The sequence below is a fragment of the Akebia trifoliata genome, chromosome 4 (assembly GCF_017979445.1).
Source record: "Akebia trifoliata isolate Shusen 1 chromosome 4, ASM1797944v1, whole genome shotgun sequence".
In the NCBI taxonomy this organism is placed as follows: Eukaryota; Viridiplantae; Streptophyta; class Magnoliopsida; order Ranunculales; family Lardizabalaceae; genus Akebia; species Akebia trifoliata.
The window spans coordinates 5,633,413-5,652,022 of record NC_141378.1 but is presented as its reverse complement, the minus strand read 5'-3'; the positions used below and the strand labels follow the sequence as shown (position 1 = coordinate 5,652,022).

The 18,610-nt window shown below is 36.6% G+C and overlaps 3 protein-coding genes and 1 non-coding gene across 4 annotated transcripts; all 4 read right to left on the bottom strand.

Annotated features, from left to right (window-relative positions):
- Positions 1 to 1,228: 1,228 nt before the first annotated feature.
- Positions 1,229 to 5,302, bottom strand: LOC147403266 (putative aldo-keto reductase 5). The gene is made up of 4 exons (XM_086438779.1): positions 4,788 to 5,302; positions 3,105 to 3,278; positions 2,922 to 3,024; positions 1,229 to 1,812 (listed from the first exon to the last, which is right to left on the bottom strand). The coding sequence occupies exons 1-4, from the start codon at positions 5,195 to 5,197 to the stop codon at positions 1,471 to 1,473; spliced, it is 1,029 nt and encodes a 342-aa protein (XP_086294905.1). The 5' UTR covers positions 5,198 to 5,302; the 3' UTR covers positions 1,229 to 1,470.
- Positions 5,303 to 7,847: 2,545 nt separating this feature from the next.
- Positions 7,848 to 12,294, bottom strand: LOC147403264 (putative aldo-keto reductase 2). Its single transcript, XM_086438777.1, has 4 exons — positions 11,753 to 12,294; positions 10,584 to 10,756; positions 10,395 to 10,497; positions 7,848 to 8,403 (listed from the first exon to the last, which is right to left on the bottom strand). The coding sequence occupies exons 1-4, from the start codon at positions 12,161 to 12,163 to the stop codon at positions 8,065 to 8,067; spliced, it is 1,026 nt and encodes a 341-aa protein (XP_086294903.1). The 5' UTR covers positions 12,164 to 12,294; the 3' UTR covers positions 7,848 to 8,064.
- LOC147403265 (U6 spliceosomal RNA) lies at positions 10,961 to 11,064 on the bottom strand. The gene has a single exon (XR_015178166.1). It is a non-coding gene; the product is annotated as a U6 spliceosomal RNA (small nuclear RNA).
- Positions 12,295 to 14,445: 2,151 nt separating the features above from the next.
- Positions 14,446 to 18,413, bottom strand: LOC147403263 (putative aldo-keto reductase 2). Its single transcript, XM_086438776.1, has 4 exons — positions 17,749 to 18,413; positions 15,805 to 15,977; positions 15,617 to 15,719; positions 14,446 to 14,955 (listed from the first exon to the last, which is right to left on the bottom strand). The coding sequence occupies exons 1-4, from the start codon at positions 18,163 to 18,165 to the stop codon at positions 14,617 to 14,619; spliced, it is 1,032 nt and encodes a 343-aa protein (XP_086294902.1). The 5' UTR covers positions 18,166 to 18,413; the 3' UTR covers positions 14,446 to 14,616.
- Between the last annotated feature and the right edge of the window lie 197 nt (positions 18,414 to 18,610).

Sequence of the window (18,610 nt, the reverse complement as noted above, 5' to 3'; positions counted from 1 at the left end):
ACTATTAAAAAATATCCTAAAACTTAACAATTAATTAAAAAAAAATTCCTCCATCAAGGTCCCTTAAGTAATTTTTCTTAAATGATGAAGCAAAGTTGCGAGGTTTGCGAACAAATGCGTAACTTCTCTTACATATATTGATTTTCAATAATAATTGATCAGGCCAATAATAGGGTCCTCAATTAAAAAAGTCCAAAAGTATACATTAAATTCTATACAGAATAGGCAAGGAATCATGAATATCCTGATATAATATTGTTTTTTTAAATGAATTTCTTAAAGAAATTTTTTTTGTCCATTGGATTTAGTAGAAAATTATAATAAAGTATTTTCCTCTTGGAAGGAAGTTCCATTGGATATAACATTCCAACATCTTGTACGAGGGGAGTGGGGTCAGTTATAAGCATCCACACTCTTTACGTGTGGACACCATTTTTTTAAAGTGATATTTTTAGAGGGTTACTATTGCCATACTAAATTTTACTAATGCCTCACCAGCCAAATTGTATACAATTGGTGAGGCAATAGCAACTCTCTATTTGACATACGCCCCGATCACAGAACCGTAGATCGCTAGAGATACCCAAGAGAAAAAAATTATGATTCTATGTATCCCGAGGCAAATGAACTATACGTTTTTGATAGGGTGTATGTCAAAGGTAGCATCATAAAATTATTATTCTATTTTTATTTATAAAAAAATTATTTTAAAAAGGATAAAATAATCTTTATAAAAAGTTAAAAAGGAAAAAAACATTTTTAATTGTTTGATCCAATGCAAGTAGACGAAAGGGGGGCAAGTGAGCCTGTTAGATTTCTATAGGGGAGGTAAGTGCAATTATCAAATCGTTAAGGGTCGACATTCATATAACTTAATCAAATAGAATATATAAAAAATTCTAAAGATGGCGACATTTTCAAATTATAAAAAGGAAATTATACTGATTTAGTTTCGCGAGAAAAAGTGGTGCAAATAATTTTCTTAAATCTTTTAGAAGTTGGAGTTGTTAGATAGATAGTAATACAAGTAATTTTCTGAGAGCTTATGAATGATATTATATGGTGGAGGGATCAAATTGTTATGAATAAATAAAATAATAGGGTTCTCTGCAATAATTTAATTTCTCAAGTGTTCAACAATAAATAATTTATTTGATCAATCTGTAATTAAAAGAGCTAGAGATGAAAATGTGATTAATTTGTCATAATTTATCTAAATCAAGAAAGATGACATAAACCAAAATTCTATAACTTAAAAGAGATTGGACCCAAACGGACACAAGTTTTATATAAAAACAAGTAATTCTCTCCCTGATACAGAGACAAAGGAGGAAACTGGAGACTTAAAACAGTTATTTGATTTTAATACATCATCACTATGAAGATCAAACCAAACACCTTTATTGTTCAAACATAGTTATTAAAAGAGGAAGCGAGATTACGAGAAATTACAGTGAAACACACACACATTCATTCAGCTTTCCAAGTTGATGGGTCCGGAGTTTCTGAGTTTCTCCAAGTCAACACAACATCTCCATATCTACCTCCCTTAATTGCATCCTCGGAAGCTAAGCCTTCGAGTTCAGCCATTTCTTCATGTGTAAGTTTCACAGACAAAGCTCCAATGTTCTGGTTGAAGTTCCCAATTTTAGTGGTGCCCGGTATGGGACACACATCGCTTCCTTGGTGGTGTACCCAAGCCAATGCAAGTTGAGATGGTGTGCATCCCTTCCTCGTAGCAATTTCATTGACCCGCTCAAATATATGTTTGTTATGCTCGACATTCTCCGGATTAAATCTCGGAAAAGAAGTCTACAAGTGCAATGCATATTTTAGGAACATATCATGAGAAAAAGAAAAAAATTAAAAAAATCACATGTTCACGTGTGATGGCACTTATCAAATCATCATTGTTAACGAAGCCATATACAAAGATTAGACACAGCTGAATGAGTCATGATCCTCACTTCTCTACTGCCCATACCCAATCTTAGTACTTCAAGTCACCTCCTTTTGGATCATCCTTTCTGTTGAGAGTATATTTTCCTCCACTCTTGAGTGAGTCATCCCAGTCAAGCCCCATGACCCTCTTATATTCATAGTTCTCCCCTCTCCAACAGAACGGTCTTTTAGAGGAGTTGGTTAGTTAACATGGTATCAAAGTGCTAGGTTTGTATAGGTCACAGGTTTGATTCTTTCCAATTGGGGATGTACTCGGGCCCAGGGGCGGATTTACAGTGGGGGCAATTGCCCCCACAAGAATTTCTAAAATCAATAGGGAGGTACTAATAATTTTAAATTTTTTTTTAACATTCTACTACTTTGCCCCCACAGAAGTTTTGAAAATTTTTCTATTTGTAATTTGCCCCCACAAAAATTTTTAACATTCTACTGCTTTGCCCTCATAGAAAATCAGAAAATTTTTCTATTTGTAATTTGCCCCCACGAAAACAAAATCCTGGCTCCGCCCCTGCTCGGGCCTTAGTTGCACATGGGCTAACCACCTAGGTCACCTTTTGTGGCTACTATATTTTTACAAATACATTTTTTTTCTAAGAAAACTAATACAGAAATACTAAGTTCATGGAAATTTCAGAACTATGAGATTCAGAATACTTTAGTCCCAACAGAAAACGAATTCAACATTTTAGCTTGGTAAGGAAATTAACAACGTAGAAGATGTTGGATGGACAATTCATAAACAAAATTCATCATCTATCATCATAAATGATGACCCTCCTCTTCCAGGCATGAATATTGCAATGGAAGCACTTTGAGTTGATGGGCCCAATATGCCATTATCATTCATCTATTGGTGATCATTCCAACAAAAATGCTACAAAAGTTCTATAAGATGTTGAAAATGTAATAGGTTAATTATGTTAAATGCAATGTGTGTGTAACTTGATATATGTACAAACCTTTCGGACATCGTTATCGGTCAAGTTCTCAACCATACTTGGCCCTGACGAAAGAAAGCCCCTCCCCAGAGGACTGTTTGCGACAATTCCTATGCCAAGTTCTCTGAATAGTTTACAGTATTTGAGATTAGAACTTTTAAATACAAAATATCACAGAAGGAAGTTGATGTAGCAGATAGTCACCTGCAGGTAGGAATTATATCTTCCTCAACATCTCTTGCCCATAAGGACCACTCCAACTGCACTGCTGTTATTGGGTGAACGGCGTGTGCTCTCCTGATTGTTGAGGCAGAGGCCTCAGAAAGCCCTATATATTTTATCTTTCCCTCTTCAACCAGTTTCTTGAGTTCTCCCACCCTAAGCAGAAGCCAATAAAAAAATATATAGAGAGGCAATGGAATGCGTAAACTAAGCATTATCACATAAAGAAAGAAGGCAAGAAAAGAACGTGCATGACAAATCTGTTGAGATCATTGTTTCCCATAATGACAAGTTCTATTAAAAATAATGGAATGGAATTTGCTCATGATATATAATTTAACAGAAATAATTCGCAGAATTTCCACCTAGAATACACACGAAGACAATCAGATAGATGAGTGGAAAAACTAGGGAAGATAAGATTAGAGAAGAACACAATCGGTGAAATATAGTAGTAGTTCCAATAGGAGATAATCTAAGAGAAAGTCGACTGAGATGGTTTGGGTATGTTCAATGAAGCCCGATTACGGTGTCAGTTAAAAGAAATATTCAAATTGAAATTCCTAAAAGAGCGAGAGGAAGATTCAAAGGAACATGGGTGTAGATAGTAAAAGTGGATATGAACTCACTGTCAATAATAAAAAACATGGCTCCAGACAAAGTGGAATGGAGGGATAGGATTCTTTTAACTGAGCATAAAACTTTGAGTAACATATATGACGATGGCTTTGTGGTACAAATATTAAACAATAGTGCCTAAAGAAAAATGACTACTAGCTTTAGTATAACACTCTAATGCTAAAGAGACAGTATTTAATGCTGAAGTTCCATTACATAATGTTAATTTAGACCAATTTCTCAATAAAAAAGAGAACCCACCCAAATTGGGTTCATTATCAGATTTCTGCAATATAAAGACACTTTGATGTTATCATTTGATACTTTTTCAGCAAAAGCCAGAAGTGCCTTTCCATGTTGAGGAGTGCCCAAGTGTCGGCACGGAAAAATTCCAAAAGTAGAAGCTCCAAGCTATCACAAGTTGTAGGTGTTAAGAGAATTGGTGGTTGACTATAAACTATAAACTAGTACCGCATAGCGAAAGAGATAATTAATTTAATGAGTGCTTTTATACTTCAAATAGGATTAGTAATTTAGTATAAGAGTCACGATCCAGAATGGCGTCCTGTTCCTATAGCAACAAACGGTGTCTAAGTGACACTTTTTGGTTAGAGATTACCAAAACGTGCCATGTAGACACCGTTCCTATTATATGGGAAGGGGACACAGTTCTGGGACGATATTTATAGGAGACATAACTACTTGTTTAATGAAGGAAAAGGGTACATGAGGAATTGGATTTGGAAGATAGAAATGAATTGGGATTATTTTGTAGCTGTACTTCTAATTTCCTTTCCATATCAAGTGGCACTCTTTGGTTTAAGTCTAACTTATAAATTAAGGGTGCATTTGTTTAGGATTTTAGAATCCGTTTATTGCCCATAATCCGAGTCTAGAATTTAAATATTGAGTCCAGATCCTATGCACCCAAGGTGGAGGATTGAAACCCTCCTCTCACACCTCAACAAATTCCACATTAGGCACAACATAAGGAAATTATGATTGGCAGATTTTTAGGCATTGGGTTTGAGCAAGAACGCACGTACCGTGACTTCGATGGGAACTCTGGTATCGATACGATGCTGGTAATAGAGATCGATACAATCTACTTGAAGCCTCTTCAAGCTCGCTTCACAACATGCTCTAACGTAAGCAGGATCTCCACACACACGCAACTCCCCATCCACAAACCTGAGACCACACTTTGTAGCTAACTCAACCTTCTCTCTCAACCCGTTCAGAGCTTTTCCCACTAAGATTTCGTTGGTGTGGGGCCCGTAAACGTCTGAGGTATCGAGGAAGGTCACACCACTGTCGATGGCATGGTGGATGAGTGTGATCATCTCCTTCTCGGGCTTTGGTGGGCCGTAGAAGGCCGACATGCCCATGCACCCAAGTCCCTGTGCCGAGACCTCCAGCCCTTGAGACCCCAGCTTCATCCGTGTCACACTTCCCATCTCTCTGTCTGTCTGTCTGTCTGTCTCTCTCGGCCTCTTATTTATAGCGTTTGATCATCAACAATTACTGGGTTTTTTGACACAAAAGATGAGCGATCACTCTCAGCGTCTGGGCTGCGCAGCCAAGAACATAACATAAGTGCTTACGTCATAAAATCTAATGACTTCAAGTCAAAATAGGAGATTGAAATTAACACGACAAGTGCACGAAGGAAAAAAAAAAAACAGAGAGAGAGAGAACTTTTATTGGCACCCAAACTTTTACTTATTCTCAATCAGTCACTTATTTTCTTTATTTTTTATTGAAGGTGTAATAAGTAAAAGTTGGGGTCCATTGAATCTTTTGTTCATACATGATGGGTCACAATATCAAATGCCAACTGGATTAATAGCGGTTGGATCTCAAAAGTTCATTAGGTAGCCATCCTTTTATTGAAGAATTTTAGTGTCCAAGGAATTACTGAGATGGGAAGAAAGGTGGGAAATTTGATAAATTAAGTTAAGATTATGACGGATAATAAAAAAATTATTGTTGAGAAGTCGCAAGGGTTACAGACGAAGACAATTAATTTTCTAAGAAGAGAGATGACATAGAGGGATCAAGTTGTTATAGATGAATAAAATAAGGTTCATTATAATATTTTGATCTTTTGGGAACTTAATTGAAAATATTTTATCAGAAGAGCTGTGCTAGAGTAACATTGAAATGTACATCGATTCGGAGATGAAAAGCATGTATGGTTATATGTGCACCACCACATCAGAATGTCAGAATATACATTTTATATGAGTGTCATTATAATTGTAAACAACTATTGAAATTGTTTGGACAAGTGTTATCATGTTTTTTTATGTTAAGATTATTATTTGAGCCAAATCTATATAATATTTGAAAAGTGTGTTTTAATCTTTAATTGGAGCGTGATGAATAATTTAAGAAATTGGATGTAATAAGTAAAAGTTGGGGTGCCAATAGCAGCTCTTTACTTTTATTTTAGAAAATATGCATCGTGTCTATAGCAACTGAATTTTCATTGATAGAGTCAATTGCCAAGTGATACGGATTCACCACCATTCATTGAATTAACTAGATGTGAATAACCACCCGATCAGGAGGAGTTGGTTTTGAATTTGACTTAGTTTTAGATTTATGTTTGGATTTTGAGTTGGATTCGATTTTTAGATTCAGATATTGGGCAATTTTGGAGTGTCTACAATGCCCTCTCTCACTCTTCTTTTGAGAGAAATTTCAATATGAAATAATCGTAAAGAGTGGGTTAGGATTGAATGTGGATCGTATGCACCTAGGGAGGAGGGTTTCAATCCTCCACCATGGGTGCATACGATCCAGACTCGTTAGGATTACAATCCAATGGCTATTGCCATCAATATTTCTACGGTTAGTGGTAGCTACTCTTGGCCTATGATCTGCAATGCCTGGCACTTTCGGATTTACAGCATCTAGTTGGGCTTTAAGACTGGCTATGCCAAGCTAGGCCTGCACCAGCTCTTTGCATGGTTCAGGAGGGTTGAGTGTGGCACTTCTATATAAAAATAAGTAATAATGTCCCTAACACAGCAAAGATCAGAGGGTCAAATGTCCAACCCATTTATTAAACATCATGGAGGAAATTTGGGACTTAAACAGTTATTTAAACACAACATGAAGCATGTAGATGCAGAAATTTGCTCTACCTACTGATGTAAATACTCTCTTCCTCCTGTGCTTGGGAGAGAGCCTACAACAAAACCACTCTGACGTCTAAGTTAAAATTTCTAATGCCAGTTTAATAGAATGTTATTAGAGAGGATTTTTCATACCTTTTTTCTTTGTTCCCCCCTCGTATATATAGATTTTAATATGCCACCTGGCAAGTTATATTATCACAACTCTTAAGAGAAAAACACCACTAATTAAAAAAAAGAATTCTATTTCCATTGCTTCATCATATTAAAAAGGGGAAATGAAACAGGTAGATCTTGGGTTAGGGGTCTCTTCTCATTCATGATGATATAACAAGATCACTTTATCTCGCCGGAGTCATTCCAATCTTGGACTATTTTCGAAATCATGTTTTTGATTACCCATTTCAATGACTTGTCGTCCAAGATTCAAGATGACTTCACCAATATTTTGAAAACTCAATCAATTCAATACTAACCACTCAAACCTAAGGCCTGCACCGGCTTGGCCTGCACCAAGGACAAGGGAATTCTTCATCATTATACTGTGATGGATGTGAATTTTTTTTGTAGAAAATAAGGGCTCAATTGAGGCAATTCTGATTGAAGTGCATCTATAGAATCACCCCTCTTTTAATAAGTCTTACAGAATTCATGATCAGAGTGATTATTTGGTGAGTATCCATAGAAATGCTTTAAGAATCTAGAATCACTTCCCGAAGCTGCGAGGCATTTGATGAAAAATAGTTTTTACGAACCTTTTGGTTATTTGATTCTGCCTTGCTTTTGGATTCTGCTTCTATGGAAATCCAAAGCCAAAACAACCAAACAATAATTAAATTCAAAAATCATTTCTGATTGTCCAGAAGCGGGAATTTACCCCCTAAACTGTGCCAAAGGCAACATGACTAATTCTCTTCCTAACAATCAGCCCTTCAAACATACATCATCAAAGACAAATATATACTTAAAGATCAGAATGAAACAGGCCATCAACTAGTTTATTAAACATCATTGACTGTTTCAGAAAAAGGAAGTACATATTAGAATTTTAACATTTATTTAAACATAACTTATACCACACTGTAAAGATCATACAAAAAAGAAAAGACCCCAACACCTTTATTGCTCAAACCATCCCTGAAGAAAGAGGATGCAAGATGTGATGCAGCAAAAGCTCATCTTCATTCACCTTTCCAAGTGGACAGGTCCGGAGTTTCTGACTCCCTCCAAGTCGTTGAAGTGCCTCCATATCTATCGCCCTTAACTGCATCCTCGGAAGCTAGGCATTCAAGTTCAGCCATTTCTTCAGAAGTAAGTTTCACGGATAAAGCTGCAATGTTCTGGTTGAAGTTTCCAATCTTAGTGGTTCCTGGTATGGGACACACGTCACTTCCCTGGTGGTGGACCCAAGCCAATGCAAGCTGAGATGGGGTGCATCCCTTCCTCACAGCTATTTCATTGACCCGCTCAAATATATGTACGTTATGTTCGAGATTCTCGGGTCGAAACCTCGGTAGATTCTACAAATTCAACACATATTTCAGTAGTATGTCATGACAAGAGGGAAAAAAAACTCAAGCAACAAAGCTACATGTTCATGCAAGATAGCACTCATCATCAACAAAGCTCATCCCAAAGTTTTGGGGTCAGACAAACAAATCATATATTACATGTGAACAAACTACCTCATTCGCCTATTGGGACTGACTGCTACATTTTCACTATGTCTTCAATTCTAAGAAGAAAATTACTTTTTTTTACATATAAATTGATAATTATATGGTAATTTTAACATCTTAAATTCAGATTTTAGTAATAGAAACGGACTCTACGATCAAACCCAACTCTAGTCTTTCTGAATTCACAAAATCATCTAATTCTGAAAATTTCAATGAGATAAAAAAGATTGATTATAGAAATATTATGTTCATGGAAATTTTGGCCATATGAGATTCAGGGTAATCGAGTTTTCCATTGTGATTCAATCGTCCCATCCTTACCCTCATTTAAAGGCACCTTCTCCCTCTCTCACTCTTTCTCCAGCTGATCCCTCCCTTATTCCCCTGTTGGTGTTACCCAAGGACTTCAGTCCACTAAAGATTGTCCAACCCCAGACACATAAGGTATCTAAATAGCAGCTCGAAGCCATATGAGGGCTCCAAGTACAACATTTAGACCTTATCAGCATCGTATGTATAATCATCAAATCGATGGGTGTGTTTAGTAAAGCCTGACCACTCTAATCTGACTCCATAATTGCTGCATCTATCAATAGCTAGATCTATGGCTTCGCTGTCCTACTATAACTGAATTGTGCTTCTCCCAAGGAGGATTAAAGGGGGTAGTACCCCTTAATATATAAACTATTTTGAGTATTACAAAAGAAGTGTTGAATATTTAAACATAATATCATCGAGATCTAACTTATAGAGATGTTGTAATAAAGAACCCTATGATCTGAAGTATAAATCAACAAGAACACAAGAATCTCACAAGACATAAGATATACGGGGTTTGGTCAAAGCATCGACCTACGTCCACAGGCGAAAACAGCAATTTCACTATATTAACCAAAGAAGACCTAGATTACAATTTTTCTCTCCCTCTCGTATATCTCTCACACCTTTAAGATTTCATCTCTTACCCTTTATATAATTAGGGTTACAAAGAGGTTAAACGGGTCGGATCCAAATCCAAACCAAATGGGCCTAATTAAACAGGTCATGCAGGTCGTTAATGGATTGTCAAAAGATCCAGGTTGAATCCACGACAACTCGCCATATACAAGAATAGAAGACATAACCCAACAGATGTTAATCTAGGTTTCTATTTCTTGATGTCTTTTTTACATAATGTTTTATTTTTTTTACGTCTTTATTGGCAGGCAAGCAAAGCAAGTCAGTTGTCAATAGTGAATGAGTGATGGTAGATTCTGAGCACAAATTGTGGTGTAACACACAATAGACTTTACTAACACACAACATTGTTCGATGTTATTTGTTTTACTTTCTATGAAATATGTACAACAAAAGATTTAAGAGAAAGAGGAACACTATAGCAAGCAACAACTTCTTCTTCTTTTTGCTTTTTTTTTTTCACATTTTTTTTATTACTTTTCTTTTTTAAATGATATTGAGATTGTGTTGTGGTGGTGTTCTATAGAAGACTTTTTGTTTGGCGATTAGTTTATTAATCATTGATAATGAGTTTGCTTGTTACTTAGGAAGATAATTCCCCTCTTTCTCCCTTAACATTGCATTTTGGCCTCAGTAGTTAAGGCTTTATACTATAGATTTGAAAGATCTGCAAAGACAAACCTTAAGACATCTGATAACAATGGTTGAAAGATAAGACGTAGGTTTGTGTGCTCGTAGAAGTGAAATTTTCAGAGAATGGAATCAACTATAATCTTAAGATGAACATGTAAGGTATGAAATTTTACAAGTGATCTTCTGACAAAAATGTCATTATCTATTTAATGCAATGTGTGTGTAATGAAATAAATACAAACCTTTCGGAAGTCATTTTCAGATAATTTCTCGACCATATTGGGTCCCGACGAAAGAAAGCCCCTCCCAAGAGGGCTGTATGCAACAATTCCTATGCCAAGTTCTCTGAATAGTTTAAAGAAGTTGAGATTATAACTAACAATTAATAGTTCTCACAGTAACGAAGGAAGTTTGATGTAGCAGATACTCACCTACAAGTAGGAACTATATCTTCCTCTACATCTCTTGTCCATAAGGACCACTCCAACTGCACAGCTGTTATTGGGTGTACGGCATGTGCTCTCCTTATTGTCGAAGCAGAGGCCTCAGACAGCCCTATATATTTAATCTTTCCCTCTTCAACAAGTTTCTTGAGTTCTCCCACCTTGAGTTCCCGCAATGAGATATAATAAAAAACGAAAAACACAATGAGAGAGAGGCAACGAAATAGAGTAAATTAAGTATCATCACATTTAGAAAAGGGGAGTGAAGAGAAAGATAGATTTCTGCAATACAAAGTCCTAAATCCCATACAAAAAAATAATAACATATTGGATTTCGCTCCCCATTAAGACATTTTTTATTGGTAAAAAATTTGGACAATTTCTCGATTCATGTGTAATCCTTGTGCAAAAGTCATGCTAATCTTCGTTGTAATATTTGATGAACAATTTAATGCATAAGAACGTACATGGAAGATAGGTTCTGGTAATATCAGACTGTATCTTATTGGCTAAGACCGATATGAAACATTTATCCCAAAGAATTGAATGTTTCGGAAATTTATCGGAATGATGTATCGAATCATGGGCCGATAGTGTATAGGTTTTTTCATTAACTGAAACATTCAACCAATACGACATTTTAGACCTTGTATATATCTAATTAATTGTGAGTAAACATGCTTATGCGTAAAGAAAACTTATTAAATTATTTTTTTTTTTAACCAACTATATTCCTAATTTATTTTTATTTTAATTTAACAATTTTGAGATATGGCGTACAGTCTTACCGGACAAGAAAGTATTAAAGGAGCTGATTTTCCGGCTTGGCTCAGAGTCCTGTTTGATTCGACCCATCCGATCCAACCCGGAAGAGTCAAAACTTTCCAAATCAGTACAAACAGTTTTGAACATAATAAATTGAAAATTATGTCTATATTTCAAGAATAATAATAATTGTCTTTTTTAGTTATATAACAAGTACTAAAAATATGCTAAAATCACGAAATATCATTTAACATAAACGGATATGACTCGATTGAATCGACCTAGAATTAAAAAAACCAGTCGAATTTTGCAAAAACAGTGACGAATCAATGAGGCGATCGATTCACTAGGGAAAAACGGAATCCGAGTTTTAAAACCATGAGTGAACTCACCGTAACTTCGATGGGAACTCTGGTATCGATACGATGCTGGTAATAGAGATCGATACAATCTACTTGAAGCCTCTTCAAGCTCGCTTCACAACATGCTCTAACGTAAGCAGGATCTCCACGCACAATCAACTCCCCATCCACAAAACTGGCACCAAACTTTGTAGCTAACTCAACCTTCTCTCTCAACCCCTTCAGTGCTTTTCCCACTAAGATTTCGTTGGTGTGGGGTCCGTAGACGTCTGAGGTATCGAGGAAGGTCACACCACTGTCGATGGCATGGTGGATGAGTGTGATCATCTCCTTCTCGGGCTTTGGTGGGCCGTAGAAGGCCGACATGCCCATGCACCCAAGTCCCTGTGCCGAGACCTCCAGCCCTTGAGACCCCAGCTTCATCCGTGTCACACTTCCCATCTCTCTGTCTGTCTGTCTGTCTGTCTGTCTCTCTCGGCCTCTTATTTATAGTGTTTGATCATCAATAATTACTGGGTTTTGACACAAAAGATGAGCGATCACTCTCAGCGTCTGGGCTGCGCAGCCAAGAACATAACATAAGTGCTTACGTCATAAAATCTAATGACTTCAAGTCAAAATAGGAGATTGAAATTAACACGACAAGTGTACGAAGAAAAAAAAAAAACAGAGAGAGAGAACTTTTATTGGCACCCAAACTTTTACTTATTCTCAATCAGTCACTTATTTTCTTTATTTTTTATTGAAGGTGTAATAAGTAAAAGTTGGGGTGCAAGTAATAGCTCTCAGGATTTATCAAACGCAGCCTTACTTACTGGTCCATTAGTCCATTGAATCTTTTGTTCATATATGATGGGTCACAATATCAAATGTTAACTGGATTAATAGCCGTTGGATCTCAAAAGTTCATTTCATTGAAGAATTTTAGTGTCCAAGGAATTACTGAGATGGGAAGAAAGGTGGGAAATTTGATAAATTCAATTAAGATTGTGAGGGATAATAAAAAAATTATTGTTGAGAAGTCGTGGGGGTAACAGACGAAGACAATTAATTTTCTAAGAACTTAGAAGAGAGATGACATAGAGGTATCAAGTTGTTATAGATGAATAAAATAAGGTTCATTGTAATATTTTGATTTTTTGAGAATTTAATTGAAAATATTTTATGAAGAGTCGTGCTATAGCAACATTGAAATGTACATCGATTCGGAGCTGAAAAGCATCTATGGTTATATGTGCACCACCACATCAGAATGCCAGAATATACATATTAATGTTACTCCAACATCATACTTATCAAAATTAAGCTTTTTTTTTTTTTAAGGGTAAAAATGTGAATAATTTTTCATGATTTATAGAAATAAAAAAGGATGAAATAAACCAAAACTATATAACCTAAGATATAGTAACCCAAACAAGTGGTTCCACAACACTAAGGTGGGCGACCCACTGTGGGACAAGTTCTAAAGGGAGGACAAACAATTCCCTTTGGACTATTATTTGGAGGCTTAAACCAGAACAGATCTAATTTCTAGTTCAACCATTAGAGAGAATAATTTCAGGGGTGCTATTGACACCTCAGCTTTTACTTATTACACCCAAATTAAAAATAAAGAAAATAAGTAAATAGTTGAGGCTAAGTAAAAGTTGGCATGCCAATAGAAACTCTTTTTTTTTTTTTTTTTTTGTGTGTGCTAGATTTCTATTGTTAGGGTTTAGGATTTTATATGAGCCAGATTATAATTGTAAACAACTATTGAAATTGTTTGAACAATGTTATCATTTTTTTTTTATGTTAAGATAATTATTTGAGTCAAATCTATGTAATGTTTGAAATGTGTGTTTTAATCTTTAATTGGGGCGTGATAAATAATTTAAGAAATTGGGATGTAATAAGTAAAAGTAGGGGTGCCAATAGCAGTTCTTTACTTTTATTTTAGAAATCATGCATCACATCTATAGCAACCAAATTTTCATTGATAGAGTCGATTGCCACGTGATATAGAATCGCCACCATTCATTGAGTTAACTAGATGTGAATAACCACTCGATCAGGAGTTGGTTTTAAATTTGGATTTGAGTTTGTCATAGTTTTAGGTTTAGGTATGGATTTCGAGTTGGGTTTGATTTTTATATTCAGATTTTGTGCAAATTTGGGGTGTCTACAAAGTCCTCTGTTTCTCTTCTTCCAAGGGAAATTTCAATATGAAATAATCATAAAGAGTGGGTTAGGATTGAATGTGGATCGTATGCACCTAAGGCGGCGGATTGAAGCCCTCCTCCCACACCCCTAATACAAGCCACATAAGCTGTAATCCAAAGGAAATTTTTAGGAGGAGATATTTTAGATGCTAATTCCTAGGATTATGGATTACGTGCCGTGTATTGGAGGTGTGGAAGGAGGGTTTCAATCCTCCACCATGGGTGCATATGATCCGGACTCGTTAGGATTACAATCCAATGGTACTACAGCTATATTCTCGGGCCTAAGTTCCTTGGCAAGCACAATTCTCGCCATTGCCATCTACATTTCTACAGTTAGTGGTAGCTACTCTTGGACTATGTTCTGCACTGCTAGGCACTTTCGGATTTACAGCATCTAGTTGGGCTTTACGAGTGACTATGCCAAGCTAGGCCTGCACCAGCCCTTTGCATAGTTCAGGAGGGTTGAGTGTGGCACTTTTATATAAAAATAAGTAATTATGTCCCTAATACAGCAAAGACCAGAGGGTAAAATGCCCAACCTATTTATTAAACATCATGGAAGAAATTTGGGGCTCAAACAGTTATCTAAACACAACATGAAGTACACTGCGAAGATCATACAAAAACGAAAAAGGCCAACACTTCCAACATTCAAACATAGAGGAGGTGAGATTACTTTATGCATTACATTCATTCAGCTTTCCAAGATGACATTGGTGGTGTTTCTGATTCCCTCCAAGTTGGTACAACACCTCCATATCTATCACCCTTAACTGCATCCTCGGAAGCTAGGCCTTCAAGTTGAGCCAATTCTTCAGGTGTAAGTTTCACGGATAAAGCTCCAATGTTCTGGTTGAAGTTTCCAATCTTAGTGGTGCCTGGTATGGGACACACATCACTTCCCTGGTGGAATACCCAAGCCAATGCAAGCTGAGATGGGGTGCATCCTTTTCTTGTGGCCATTTCATTGACCCGCTCAAATATATGTTTGTTATGCTCGACATTATCGGGTTGAAACCTAGGTAGCATCTACAAATGCAAAAAAAGAAAAGCTCATGCAACTTAAAATAAATAAACATCAGAAGTTATTCGGAAAAAAATTTGCTCACAGAATCCAGGATTCACCAATCACATGAGCCCACGTGTATTGAATGGCATCCCCAATTTATAAAACTACCCTTGTTAGTTACAAAACTACCATTACTAGGCTTGACGTGGCACGCACTGGAGTCCGTGAGCGAAAAATCACTCACATGTTTTCTTGTTTTGTTTTGACCTGGTTTCAAAACTCACCTTCACCTACTAAACACATTATTACCCAGAGTTAATTTGTTGACGTGGTGTTGTTTGGAGAAGATTTGTGTCATTTATTCATTAACTTGTTATGTTAATGACAAAAATACTGTAAAACTAGACAAATTCAAAAAGGAAACACTAGTTAAAATAAATGATTCAATGTGTATTGCAAAAAAATTTCTTGAAGTTATAGCAAGAAATTAAATTTACCACATTTGAAAGAAGATGAAACAAAATGTTTAAGCATGACAAAGCACTGTTACACTATATATGAAATTTTGTCCGGCATTAGATATCACAAAAAAAAAAAAAGTCTACAGAAGTTCTGTATATGTTGAAATGTAATATGTGCTGTTAAATGCAATGAGTACGTAACTAATTAATATATACAAACCTTTCGAGCATCATTATCAGACAAGTTCTTGATTATGCTGGGCCCCGACGAAAGAAAGCCCCTTCCCAAAGGGCTGTATGCAACAATTCCAATGCCAAGTTCTCTGCATAGTTTAAAGAATTTGAGATTAGAACTTTTAAATACAAAATATCACAATAAATAACAAAGTTGATGTAGCAGATACTAACCTGCAAGTAGGAATTATATCTTCCTCTACATCTCTTGACCATAATGACCACTCTAACTGCACTGCCGTAATTGGGTGTACGGCATGTGCTCTCCTAATTGTCGAAGCAGAGGCCTCGGACAGCCCTATATATTTAATCTTTCCCTCTTCAACTAGTTTCTTGAGTTCTCCCATCTTAAGCATAAAAGAAGAAAGATTAGAGAAAATGAATATATGGAGTTCATTGTAAAGAGATTATAGTAAGACCTGAAGGCAGCAACACAATGGCAATGAAATGGAGCAAACTCTGCACCATCACATAAAGAAAGAAGACAAGAGAAGAGTGTGCATGACAAACCTGTCGAAATCACTGTTTCAAATTCCGACAACTTCTAATAAAAATAAGAATAATGCTGAAGTGACCTCTAGATTGGACCTCACATCACACACCCTGACATGAAAGTGAATGGGAACCATAGATGCTTTCCTCGAGATACGAGTGAAAAAACATCTATGGTTCCTATCCACTTTCATGTCAAGATGTGCGATAGGAGGTCCAATTTGGAGGTCACTCCAACACGACTCTAAAAATAATAGAAGGGGGTTATTAGTTCGCTATAAATAAATTTGGACAAGTAATTCGTAGAATTGACCTTTAGAACATATATGATGATAGTGAGATGGATGAGTGGAAAGACTAAGAAAGATAAAATTAGAAACAAAGACATTTAGAAAAATGTAGGAGTAGCTCTAATAGGTGATAAAGTAGTAGAAAGTCAACTAAGATGGTTTAGGCTTTTTCAACTAAGATCAACTATAGACCTACTTAGAAAATATACTAAAATTGAAGGTCCTAAAAGAGCGAGAGAAAGAAGCAAAGAAACATGAATGAAAATAGTGAAAGCAAATATGAACTCCCTTCTAATAATAAAAATTTGGCTCAGACATAGATGAATGGAGGGACAAGATTCGTTTAGCTGACACCAAATCTTGAAGATGAGAAATTGTTGTTTGTTGTAACTTATATGAAGGTGGCTGTGTGGTATAAAATGTAGTGCCCAAAGAAAAATGAATTCTAGAATCAGAAAACATGCTCATGCTAAAGACGTACATATTTACTGATTATGCACTTCTTTCTTTACATTGTGTTAATGTTGATCAAATCTTTACCATTATGATGAGTGAAGGCGCGGTATAGGGTTGTTCACACCAAAATTGTCTTCCAAAAATGCACCCACAATATCTAAGCCCAATTTACGAGTTGAAGAATCGTGGACTGTCAATTTTTTTGTAAACCACTTTTGATGGGGTTATAAGTTTCGGAATTAGCTGATTTTCGGTGAGGAGATCATCCTTACAAAAAATCGGCCCATTCCCAAACTTAAAACCATATAAGACAAAAACCATTGTCATAGATGTTGTCACAATTGTTGTCCCATGAACTGCCCTCTATATGTAAACCTGCTTCTTGATAAAGAACACTCAATCACTAGATTCTAGACATCAGCTTCCATTATTGTGCGGAAGTGTAACAAGAGTAAAGATAAAAGGTAAAAGGAATGTATAAGATTTACATGGTTCGGCAAATTGCCTACGTGCACAGAGGAGAGGGAGAAAAATCTACTATCAACAATAAAGATTACAAACTCTCTGTCCACAGCCACAAGGAACCTCACAATGCAAAACCAATAAGAAACCCTACCCAAAAATACAATATATACCCACAAAAAAAATTCACATGCGGGGTCCCCACACCATGGGCCCAATCAAGTAACTTGACCAGGACCTTTCCACTATACATCAGGAAAGGTCCTTTTGATAGTGTCTTGCCTCTTAAAGTCCAAGCCCAATATTACACAACTCACAAAACTAGTATTAGTCTGATTTAGAATTCTAAAATCAGACAATAATCTAAATTCTACACCAAAAGCCCCCCGTAAATATAAACAAATTAGAACGCACGTACCGTGACTTCGATGGGAACTGAGGTATCCACACGGTGTTGGTAATAGAGATCGATGTAATCTATTTGAAGCCTCTTCAAGCTCGCTTCGCACGTGGCTCTCACGTAAGCAGGATCTCCCTTCACACCTCTCTTCCCATCAGCAACATAGACCCCAAACTTTGTAGCTAATTCAACCTTCTCTCTCATTCCTTTGATCTTGAGAGCTTTTCCAAGTAAGATTTCGTTGGTGAAGGGTCCGTAGATGTCCGAGGTGTCAAGAAAGGTCACTCCACTGTCGATTGCGTGATGGATGAGTACGATCATGTCGTCCTCGGGTTTTGCTGGGCCGTAGTTGGCCGACATGCCCATGCACCCTAGTCCTTGGGCCGAGACCTCAAGCCCTTGAGACATAAGCTTTATCCGCCCTACACTTCCCATCTCTCTCTCTCTCTCTCTCTTTCTAGCTTTTACAGTCTTGTTCTCTTATTTAGGGTCCAACCGTGCGAGACTAACGATCACTCCCTACCGTTTACTGAATAAACAAGTAAGGCAAACGTAAGGGTTGACGTAATATGTCTTGGAGTTTTGGTAGACACACCAAGTATTCGAAGAAAGGATGAAATGGAAGGGAAATTACAGGTTTCAGCCTTTGAGGAGCCCACCAAAAGTTCGGACATTAATAAAATCATTTTTATTGCTAGTGGGATGTGGAGCCGATGGTTTGGTACTGGTCAAGTCAACAACGGTTTCAAAACTCGGTTTGGCATCTCGTATGGGCTCCATGGACGAGAGAAACCATTTTACTTGGTTTATAATAAGAGTCGTGATAATCTGATTACCCCACGTGGCAAATTCAATCCACTACCTGACGTGACAAGATGGG

Bases quoted from the DNA above. Each gene is read 5' to 3' on its own strand.
- LOC147403264 (XM_086438777.1), bottom strand. From the start codon at position 12,163: ATGGGAAGTGTGACACGGATGAAGCTGGGGTCTCAAGGGCTGGAGGTC. The intron at 10,757-11,752 runs GTGAGTTCACTC...CGGGAACTCAAG, and splicing joins GAGTTCCCATCGAAGTTACG to GTGGGAGAACTCAAGAAACT. The intron at 10,498-10,583 runs GTGAGTATCTGC...TAAACTATTCAG, and splicing joins GATATAGTTCCTACTTGTAG to AGAACTTGGCATAGGAATTG.
- LOC147403266 (XM_086438779.1), bottom strand. From the start codon at position 5,197: ATGGGAAGTGTGACACGGATGAAGCTGGGGTCTCAAGGGCTGGAGGTC. The intron at 3,279-4,787 runs GGTACGTGCGTT...GCTTCTGCTTAG, and splicing joins AGAGTTCCCATCGAAGTCAC to GGTGGGAGAACTCAAGAAAC. The intron at 3,025-3,104 runs GTGACTATCTGC...TAAACTATTCAG, and splicing joins GATATAATTCCTACCTGCAG to AGAACTTGGCATAGGAATTG.
- LOC147403263 (XM_086438776.1), bottom strand. From the start codon at position 18,165: ATGGGAAGTGTAGGGCGGATAAAGCTTATGTCTCAAGGGCTTGAGGTC. The intron at 15,978-17,748 runs GTACGTGCGTTC...TTTATGCTTAAG, and splicing joins CAGTTCCCATCGAAGTCACG to ATGGGAGAACTCAAGAAACT. The intron at 14,956-15,616 runs GTTTGTATATAT...TTGCATTTGTAG, and splicing joins CTGATAATGATGCTCGAAAG to ATGCTACCTAGGTTTCAACC.